The sequence below is a fragment of the Molossus molossus genome, unplaced genomic scaffold (genome assembly GCF_014108415.1).
Source record: "Molossus molossus isolate mMolMol1 unplaced genomic scaffold, mMolMol1.p scaffold_m16_p_2, whole genome shotgun sequence".
NCBI classification, from domain to species: Eukaryota; Metazoa; Chordata; class Mammalia; order Chiroptera; family Molossidae; genus Molossus; species Molossus molossus.
This window is the reverse complement of record NW_023425355.1, coordinates 27042128-27053328: the sequence shown is the minus strand read 5'-3', so window position 1 is coordinate 27053328 and position 11201 is coordinate 27042128. Positions and strand designations below refer to the sequence as shown.

The window sequence follows — 11201 nt, the reverse complement described above, 5'->3', positions numbered from 1 at the left end:
GCCGAGTCCGCCAAAACCTCAGCATTGGAGCCGGCGGGGGTACCCCCCCCGCGCCGCCGGGCCGCCCTGGGTGGGACTCCTCCCGAGGCCTCCGGGGCCCCGGGGCGAGCGCAACAGGCGGCCCGTGTCAGGGGGAAGCTGGAGCGCCGGCGGCGTCGGTCTCGGAGGGGTGTGGAGAGGCGAGGCCAGGCAGAGCCCCGCGCAGCCATGGAGTCGCTCCTGCTGCCGGTGCTGCTGCTGTTGGCTGTACTGTGGACGCAGGCGGCCGCCCTAATTAACCTGAAGTACTCAGTGGAAGAGGAGCAGCGCGCTGGGACGGTGATCGCCAACGTGGCCAAGGACGCCCGCGAGGCGGGCTTTGCGCTTGACCCACGGCAAGCCTCTGCCTTCCGCGTGGTGTCCAACTCGGCTCCGCATCTGGTGGACATCAACCCCAGTTCGGGCCTGTTGGTCACCAAGCAGAAGATCGACCGCGACCTGCTGTGCCGCCAGAGCCCCAAATGCATAATCTCGCTCGAGGTCATGTCCAGCTCAATGGAGATCTGCGTGATTAAGGTGGAGATCAAGGACCTGAACGACAATGCGCCCAGCTTCCCCACAGCACAGATCGAGCTGGAGATCTCAGAGGCGGCCAGCCCAGGCACACGCATTCCGCTGGACAGCGCCTACGACCCGGACTCGGGTAGTTTCGGCGTGCAGACGTACGAGCTCACACCTAATGAGCTATTCGGCCTGGAGATCAAGACGCGTGGCGACGGCTCACGCTTTGCTGAACTGGTGGTGGAGAAGAGCCTGGACCGTGAGACACAGTCGCACTACAGCTTTCGAATCACTGCTCTTGACGGCGGCGACCCGCCGCACCTGGGCACTGTTGGCCTCAGCATCAAGGTGACCGACTCCAATGACAACAACCCGGTGTTTGGCGAGTCCACCTATGCGGTGAGTGTGCCAGAGAACTCACCTCCAAACACACCCGTCATCCGCCTCAACGCCAGCGACCCAGATGAAGGCACCAATGGCCAGGTGGTCTACTCTTTCTATGGCTACGTCAATGATCGCACTCGTGAGCTCTTCCAGATTGACCCGCACAGTGGCCTCGTCACAGTCACCGGTGCCCTAGACTACGAAGAGGGCCACGTGTATGAACTGGACGTGCAGGCTAAGGACCTGGGGCCCAACTCTATCCCGGCACACTGCAAGGTCACAGTCAGCGTTCTGGACACCAACGACAACCCGCCGATCATCAACTTGCTGTCGGTTAACAGCGAGCTGGTGGAGGTGAGCGAGAGCGCCCCCCCAGGCTACGTGATTGCACTGGTGAGGGTGTCCGATCGAGATTCCGGCCTCAATGGGCGCGTGCAGTGCCGTTTGCTGGGCAACGTGCCCTTTCGGCTGCAAGAGTATGAGAGCTTCTCCACTATCCTGGTGGACGGACGGCTGGACCGCGAGCAGCACGACCAGTACAACCTCACGATCCAGGCGCGCGACAGCGGTGTGCCCATGCTGCAGAGCGCCAAGTCCTTTACTGTGCGCATCACTGATGAGAACGACAACCACCCGCACTTCTCCAAGCCCTATTACCAGGTCATTGTGCAGGAGAATAACACGCCTGGCGCCTATCTTCTCTCTGTGTCTGCCCGAGACCCAGATCTGGGTCTCAATGGCAGTGTCTCCTATCAAATAGTGCCGTCGCAGGTGAGGGACATGCCTGTCTTCACCTATGTCTCCATCAACCCCAACTCGGGAGACATCTACGCGCTGCGATCCTTCAACCACGAGCAGACCAAGGCATTTGAATTCAAGGTGCTGGCCAAGGATGGCGGTCTGCCTTCGCTGCAGAGCAATGCCACAGTTCGGGTTATCATCCTCGACGTCAATGACAATACCCCAGTCATCACAGCCCCACCACTGATCAATGGCACTGCTGAGGTCTACATCCCCCGCAACTCCGGCATAGGCTATCTGGTGACCGTTGTCAAAGCAGAGGACTATGACGAGGGCGAAAACGGCCGGGTCACCTATGACATGACCGAGGGAGATCGCGGCTTCTTTGAAATAGACCAGGTCAACGGCGAAGTGAGAACCACTCGCACCTTCAGTGAGAGTTCCAAGGCTTCCTATGAACTTATTGTGGTGGCCCATGACCACGGCAAGACGTCTCTCTCTGCCTCTGCGCTCATTCTAATCTACCTGTCCCCTGCTCTCGACGCCCAAGAGTCAATGGGCTCAGTGAACTTGTCCCTGATTTTCATTATCGCCCTGGGCTCCATTGCTGGCATCCTCTTTGTCACTATGATCCTTGTGGCGATAAAGTGCAAGCGAGACAACAAAGAGATCCGGACCTACAACTGCAGGTAGAGCTAAATTTTCTTTCTTTGCTTTTTTGTCTTGGATGAGTAAGATGTATCTGTGTCGCTGTGTGAAAATCCCAGTGCTTTTGTTTCCCTATTTAAATGCATGCGCTGGACGTATACAGCTCTTCTGTTTAGAGGGGGGCGGTTGTGGTAGTACACGTTGATCAATTCTTTTGATCTGACAACTTGCTGGAAGATAATCATTTACTATTCAATGGATTCTGTCACGTAATGATGATGAGCAACAAAGCAATTATCATTTTAAAATGTGCACAGCTGTCTCCATGAAGTTGTGGCAGGAAAAAGAAAACGAGAGAGAGAGAGAGAGAGAGAGAGAGAGAGAGAGAGAGAGAGAGAGAGAATGAGAGAATGAGAGAGATTGATTTTCAGCGGAACCACCAAGTACTACAACTTGATTTCCGGGGCACAGTGTTTTGAGAAGAGGTACTGAAAGGAGAGGGAGTGCTGGCAGCTGCCCTGCCACATTGTAGAGATGAAGTGTGAAGAAAGCCTGTGAGTAGAAATCTAAGGTAGGAAACAGAGAGTTGGGGGAAGTGAGAACAGGAATGGGTGGGGAAGCAGGTGATTAGCGTTTTTTGTTTTGTTTTTGTTTTTTAGTGTTTTCTTGGCTTGTTTTGTATCCAGTCCCCAAACATCTGGCTATATAAAGTGAACATCTAGCAGTCATGTGTACATTTTCAAATATCTGGCTGGTTGGTGGGGTACAAACCAAACATCCCAATGAGGGACAGGACTTTGCATCCAGATGATTTTGTAAAAACTGGCAAACTTCTGGAATTTATGGTGCTTTCCTCTAATGTGGGACTGGTTGTTGTATTAAGATCTGCTTTCTACCAGTGGATGTCACTATGGACTATTGCCTTACAGTCTCCTTTGAAGTGTGAGCAGGGAGAGAGAGAGAGAGAGAGAGAGAGAGAGAGAGAGAGAGAGAAGAGAATGGTAATAGAAATATAGAAACTAGAATAACACATACTGTTTTTTGAAAGGATTTTATGATGAGGACATTAAAGGGTCTTGCTGAAGCCCTTCCTTACAATTGGGTAGAACAAATCTAAGTATTTCTAGAATCCAATTTAGGATAATACATGTAATTTTTTCCAGCAGTGTCTCATCGAAACGGTTGAAAAAATTTGTTTCTTTAGTTTTCTGGAAATGAATGATGCTGCTATTTCCATCAAGGTGTATGTATGCTTTCAACACACCTATAAATCCAGTGTCTTTTGTGCCATCTGTGCTTGCATGTTAATCAGTCAAAATATGTTCCTGTAGGTCCGATTTGTATTTTACACCATCTGAAATGCACACTTCTGTGAATCAGAGCCCCCTGAATATGTAACAGCCACACAATTATTGTTTCCCTTTTACTATTCTCTGCGTTACACAAGTTAGTAGACAAATGCTAACCACACATGAATATCAATCAGGTGCCACAAAAGAGCAGCTGCAATGCCTCATAAATGCTTTAATCCTGTTACTACTGAAATGGCCGTGACTTTTCTTTTCTTAAGCACCAAGTCATTTCAGATGGGAGACATGGAAATTAATATTGCTCTTCTTACCTTTGAAACCTGCAAGGGCCAGTGGCAATTTTTATAGGAGAAAAATGCAGGGTCTATAAAATTTTATTTATATGGAGATAATGATAGAAGGGGCTCTTTTTAAATAATTTCCTGAGCATAAAGTAAATGCATCAGATGAAAAAGAAATCAGCTTGAGATAAAGATATCGAAGGCTTTGCCATCTCTTAGTGATGTATGGCTAGAAGTGAGAGTTCTTTCCTAGCTTGCCAGGATGATCATTAAACAGGGAGGAGAGCATCTGATTTGAAGAAAAAGTCTCAGTTCTCTACAACTTCACTCACATGTAAATTTTGTAAAGAGCTCTGTTCCCTATGATGGTTTGGGATTAATGAAGTACAGTTTAATGAAATAATTGGTCAATACAGACAAGGCTGCCCAATGAATGCCTCAGCTGAATAATTGGACAGGGCACTGCCAAACTTACCCATCATGTGTAAACAAAATGATTCATACTTCCCATTGATTTTGTAAACAGATTAGAAAAGAAAATCAACACCCATCTTGGGGTCTTTGGGATTTCACCTGCTCCCAAGCCCTAGTAGCATCAGTTTGCCATAACTGCAAGTTGGCCCTAACACCTAGCCAAAAGGTGAGGAGAACACAACTGCTCAGCTCTTGGAAGATTACAGGGACAGAGCAAGAATTTGCCTCTGGAGATATGTAATCTCCTTGTCTGCTCAGACTTCTTAGAAACCTAAAGTTGAAGAGCTTGTCTTTCCCTGTACTAGGCAGAGGTTTCTTGTTGTCAGCATCTGCAGAGCCTATTCCTCAAATGCACTCATTTATGAGACTTTTGAGATGATCTACAGTTGCTGCTTGAATTGGGCTTTCTTTTTGTAGTCAGACAATTAGCTTTGTCCAGTGAGAATACAGGCACAGCATTTCTCTTGTAAAGATCAACCTGTATTACTTATTAACCCTATTGTTTTGCTGATTATTGCCCAGAAATTGAATTTCCAAACAATAGGCAGAATCATTGTGTGCAAAATAATAAATGACTTGGATAATCTGGCTACATTTCAATGTATTTCTTTTGACAAGTCTCTTAATGCTTGGTGTTTTTGGTGTACATTGCTGGGTCTGTGTCAGTGTTAATCAAATTGAGCTTTTTATGTTCCAGTTGCTGCAGCACAGCTGCTTATAGGTACACCTCAATGGAGAAGGATGCTGAATGCACTAACCTTTAAATTCCTTTGCAGTAATTGTTTAACCATCACTTGTCTCCTGAGGTGTTTTATAAAAGGACAAAACAGCAAGTGTCTGCATTGCACCTCGGTTTCTCCCATTAGCGAGGAGCAAGACAAAAAGGCTGAGGAGAAAGTGAGCCTAAGGGGAAAGAGGTAAAGAGGCATTTCCCCTCATTCAAATGGGTTTGGCTATCAGATTTCTCCAGGAGAGGTGGGGTGGGGTGGGGAGTGGAAGGGAGCAGGGCTATAACAGAGGGAAGGAGGGTGTGAAGGAGAGTAGCCAAGGGTGCTTCAAAGGACAGGGTTTGTTCTCCTACCCCAGTATAAAACTCATGAGGTCTGTCATAGAGGATTTTAACTGAGGGTGTTGGCCACATGGTAAATGCCTGGAGAAACTGGAACGAGGGTTAATTTTTATTTTTGTCTACCTTCTCATTGGTTTAATTAGTACTTATTGCTTATTTCACCCAGGAGTTTGGGTTCCAGAGAAGCTCCAGATTTGAGCATTTTTATGCTTTCTCTCCCATAGGCTCAACTTTCCCCATTTTCCCACCCTTGCTAAATGGCCACTCTCAAGGAGAAAATCCCAAATCCAAAGTACAGAAACTTTGGGGTGGGGGGGGGCTGTTACTATGTTTAATAAGAAAACGTTATGGCCCTCAGCTTGTTTTCTAATGTAAAGAGTACAAGGAGAAACTTGATGATGTAATGCGCCCAAATAAGAAGCTGGAGCAGAGATTGGGTGCAATTTCTGGGATGTTTAATGTTTATTAATCAATGCATGGTTTGGGAGGGCGTTAGCGATACATGCTGCCTTTTCTGTCACATAGAATCGCTGAGTACTCCTATGGGCATCAAAAGAAATCAAGCAAGAAGAAAAAAATCAGTAAGAATGACATTCGCCTGGTACCCCGGGATGTGGAGGAGACAGACAAGATGAACGTTGTCAGTTGCTCCTCCCTGACCTCGTCCCTCAACTATTTCGACTACCACCAGCAGACATTGCCCCTGGGCTGCCGCCGCTCTGAGAGCACTTTCCTGAATGTGGAGAACCAGAATACCCGCAATACCAGTGCCAACCACATCTATCATCACTCTTTCAACAGCCAGGGCCCACAGCAGCCAGACCTGATCATCAATGGTGTGCCTCTGCCCGAGGTGAGTGCAGCTATTGAGCTCTGTGAAGTTCACCCAAAACTTTTCCCATAGACCCCCTACACTAGCACATTCCCTGGCAAGGGGAAGGAGAACTTCTCTGCCTAAGCCTATTTCCATAATCAACTTATGCTACCAGTGCTTCTGGAGGCACAGAGTAACCCAACATATTGGGCCTTTGGAAGGGTGGATTTGGGGAGTAGGAGCTCAAGGGGGCTGCACCTTTGAAATCTCTGTATGGTATTCTGGCATAATATGAATTTGCTCCAACTGTTGCAAATAAGGCATGCTTGACAGCCAGTTAAAGTGGCAGAGAAGAGGCAACAAGTAGTATTAAAGATGGATGAACACTCAAATGCTCAGAAGCCAATTTCCGGGGTGAGAGTGATTCTGCCTCCTAAAGCCCCCTTTTGCTTTTTCTTTGTTCATATGCACATTTTGAGGAAAATATGGATGGCTTAGTGAAAAGGAGGCAAGCAAAAAAAATTAAAGAGCCACTTTGTCATTTCTAGGTAGTTCTTATAGTGATATTTGACAAATGAGGAGCTTAAAACTGCCACTAATAATGAAAATTTCAGGAATTAACTATGCATTTGAATTAGCTGTTTCTTTTTACTGAGAATGAATGTTTTAAAATTGAAGCATTAAAAACAAAACAAAACAAAATAAAAAAAAACAAAACACTGCATGGTCCAATGTGTACTGTCTATGGAAATATCTCAGGGTAGTAGGCTGAAAATGTGGATGATGGTGGGTGGATGGCTGGAGGAAAGGCTATAAATAACAGTTCTTAAATTGATTTTATTTTTTTCATGAATTGCTTAAGTCCCTCTTTGGTTGAAAATGTGATGCACTGGGAGGTATATGTCTTTTTCCAGGCCACTAATGAAAGGAATACTGTGTACTTAGAGAGCACTTCCACATTTATTGAAGCACCTTCATAACCACTGTCTCCTTTGATTCTCGCAATCAGGTATTTTGATACATTGCCCTTCAGTAGATGATGAAATGGAGATCCAGAGATGCTACAGAACTTGTTCAGACTCACAGAGCAGGACATCGAGAGAGAGAGAGAGAGAGAGAGAGAGAGAGAGAGAGAGAGAACTAGAACTAGATTATAGCACTCTATAACTCTCTGGTGAGTGCTGTTTCAGTGACACCTTCCTGCCTCAGAAATAATTCAGCCTGACATACCTGGGCTATGATGCATATAAAATGGCCTCATAGTATTTGTATCAATTTCAAAAGGCAAAGGGTTTTAGGACCACTTGCATCGATTGCTTCTCCTAGTTCCTGAAAAATAATTCTCCTCTGTATTAATGGGACCAAATAGCAGTGCTTTTAATAAGAAACTGATGATATTCTGTCAGCAAGAAAAACACCAATAGTTTCAATCTATAAACCTATAAATAAGGATTTATTGAAAATCCAGTATTATGCCAGGTAGGCTCAGTTACAATTGTGAATGTTGGTGAATAGTACTAGGGATTAGACTATATACTTTTTGGAGGACTAGTTGTGGACCACCAAGAGTTCAACAATGGAAAGGAAGAGATAGTGCTAGGTAGTGGAATCAGATAGACCATGATTTTGAATCTGGGGGACACCTCTTGCTATGGAATCCCCATGAGTCTCTGTTTCCTCATCTACAAAAAAGAGCACATCCACTATGCAAGATTGGTCCAAGGAATAATATGACATTGCGCAATGTAAAGGGTCTGACACATAGGTACCCTCTGAATAGCACAATAATTGGAGAATCGCTGTTTTAATGGCCTGTACACCTAAGTGTGACTCCCTAGGCACTTACAACCAAAGAGGAATTTAGGCTGATTCTATATAGGTAAGACCTACAAAGTGGTGTGGTTATCTCTGGCCGGTTTGGCTCAGCGGTTAGAGCATCGGCCTGCGATCTGGAGAGACCCAGGTTCAGTTCCCGCTAAGGGCATGTACCTCCGTTGCAGTTTGTCCCCGGCCCTGGTTGGTTGTGTGGGTGGCAGCCACTCGATGTGTCTCTTTCACGTCGATGTTTCTCTCTCTCTCTCTCTCTCCCTCCCACTCTATCTGTACAAAAAAATGGAAAAATGTCCTCGGGTGAAGATAAAAAAAACAAACAAACAAACAAAAGAAAGCAAAAAAACAAAGTGGTGTGGTTAGAGTATACATATTGAATATTTAAGCAACGGAGGTAAAAGGTTGTGGATTCAGGTGTTGACTACTGTTGCTTATAGAGATGAATAAAATTATTGAATCCTGAGGGTTTGGTAATTACTTATGGAATCAATTCAAAGCATTAGAGAAATGTGAACCTATGTGTCTATGAGATACTTGGAGGGGGCAGAAGACATATGACTATGTCTGCATGATTTACCTAAGATCTTGGTGTTCTTTCTGAAATTTTCCTATGACAGAATTAAACAAAATTGCTTCAATTATTTAGAAAAGCCATTCATAGTCTGAATTCTGATCCTATCCCTGACTACAAAGCCAAATGTTCTCCATATTTAACAAAATCATATAGATCTATTGTCTAGGGCTAGTCAGGGTCAAAACTGTGTGTACTAGACACAGTGAGGTCATGCATTTCTAATATGCATGCCTGAAGTGTTCAGCTGACAAACCCATTTGGAAAGAGGAGAGACCCAGCCATAGCCATGCATGAATCAGGCAATTTAACCTGTATCTGTCACCAAGTCTTATCTATGGAAAATTACATTTCTCTTTTTCTGCTCATACCAGAGGCCCCTCAATGTGGATTAGGTAGAATACTTGAGGTACAAGCGAACTCTGTAGAACAGGAATGATTGATTCATACATTCAACTAATATTTGTTGAGTGTCTACTCTTTGTAAGGTTCTGCTCTAGGGTCTAGTGTTAGAGAAATAAAAATGGTCTCTGATCTCAAGGAATACACATTCTAATGGGGGAGAACAAGCAAACAAATAGGTGATTTGTATGGAGTATTTGCCTTTCCTAGGATAGTCATATATTGATGTATTTCTTACCCTTTCTTTATATGTTCCTCATTCATTATTGAATTAATCCAAGAAATCAACATTTAGTAAGCAATCATAGCACAGAGTGATACGTGCTATAATTTTTTTTTTTTTTTATCCTCACCCGAGGACATTTTTCCATTTTTTGTTCAGATAGAGCGGGAGGGAGAGAGAGGAAGAGAGAGAGAGAGAAACATCAATGTGAAGGGACACATCGAGTGGCTGCCACCCACACGACCAACCAGGGCCGGGGACTAACTGCAACCCTGCAACCGAGGTACGCGCCCTTAGCGGGAACCGAACCCGGGTCTCTCAGGACCGCAGGCCGACGCTCCAACCGCTGAGCCAAACCGGCCAGGGCGATACGTGCTATAATTTGATAAGCTTAAGATTCTATGGAAATCTCTGTATTAAATCATATGCCACTTATTTTTTCTTCATATTATTTCATTAAACCATTTTTTATTTGTCTATTAATTCAACCTAGTAACATTTATTGCACACTGAGAATGTGCCAGGCACTGTACTATTTGCTGAGGATACAAAAATAAAACACTTGACCTCTGATCCCAGAAGTTTACCAGGAGACAGACAAGTAAACAGGTCATTTCAATTCAGGGTAACATTTCTTTCCTGTGCATATGTTACATTCCTACTCTCCATATTAGGACCAAAGTTCACTACACACTAGGTTCCTCTACTGGTTGACCTTGTGACAAACCCATTCCCTTCATTAACTGCAGAACAGTTGCAGGGCTTACATACAGTGGCATTATACTGGAGTCAGAACTGCTTCCCTCACAGGACTCCATCACACTTTGAAGTTTATCACCATGGCATTAGATCAAATCAGTAAGCATGGTTTGAGTATCTACTGTGTGCTCAGCTGTGTGGCAGGTACTAAGGGGGATCCCAAATAAATATAAGATGTAGATGTTCCCTCAGAATGTTCACAGTCTTGTTGGGGAGCTAAGATCACCCACATGATTGTCCTGCAAACAGTACAAGTGTTTCTACTTTGTAGGCTCTTTAGTATTCCCTTTCTCACCCTTCCATGGTAGCTCTGCCATCATTTACATGTGGATTCACTGTTGAGCTCTGAAAGTTTGGTGCTTATTTGGGCATATATTTTACTTTAGTGTGCAAATGTGGGCACATCTGAATATCAACAGTGTGACTTTAAATGCAGTTAGGTAGGTAAGGTAAAGGGAATGGAACATTAATCTGGAGAATTGATGGTCAGTTTTTAGTATTACAGAGATCATCTTGCCCAGATTTTATATCATTATTTACCAGTCCTCTGATGTTGGTCAGGAAATCAGTTATGTGGATTGTCTAGTGTTGTATGCAAATTTGAGGAGGAAAAGTGGAGGATGCCTTTGCTATTTACAGAAGAGTTTTGTAGAATTAGTGATGTCAGGTATCTTAAATATTTTACACTGAAAGGTGAGGATTCATTCCTTGGCATCCTGGTTTATTTAGTCCATAGAATGAGTATTTTTGTAAGTGAATGTGTGTGTGTGTGGGTGTGGGGGTGTATGGTGTGGAGAGTGAAGAGAGGAAAAGGAGGTTAAAAAGCAGAATGGAGCCCTGGCTGGTTTTGCTCAGTGGTTAGAGCGTTAGCCTGCAGTCTGGAGAGACCTGGGTTCGGTTCCCGCTAAGGGCACATACCTTGGTTGCAGTTTGTCCCCGGCCCTGGTTGGGTCTAGTGGGCATCTCTGGATGCTGGAAAGTGTAATTTCTTTGTACATCAGCATTCCTGCATTTCCTTCTTTGTCACCCAGGCTGTGGTCATTGCTAGAGGAAGAAAATGCAACTCATTTCTTCTACTGGTAATGGAGACTGAGTGGGGCCTTTTCCTGCTTTCAGAAGGGGTGAAATGGTCCAAGCACTAATTATCTTTGTTGA

The 11201-nt window shown here is 44.9% G+C and overlaps 1 protein-coding gene across 3 annotated transcripts in view; it reads left to right on the top strand.

The window, feature by feature from the left end:
* Positions 1 to 207: 207 nt before the first annotated feature.
* Positions 208 to 11201, top strand: part of PCDH19 (protocadherin 19) — a 107504-nt gene continuing 96510 nt past the window's right edge. For 2 of the 3 annotated variants that reach the window (XM_036271177.1, XM_036271178.1), the window contains exons 1-2: positions 208 to 2354; positions 5973 to 6300. In XM_036271177.1, the coding sequence (XP_036127070.1) occupies positions 208 to 2354; positions 5973 to 6300 (2475 nt within the window). Of the gene's footprint in view, positions 2355 to 5154; positions 5296 to 5972; positions 6301 to 11201 lie in introns of all 3 variants that reach the window. The other variant, XM_036271176.1, reaches the window with a different exon arrangement.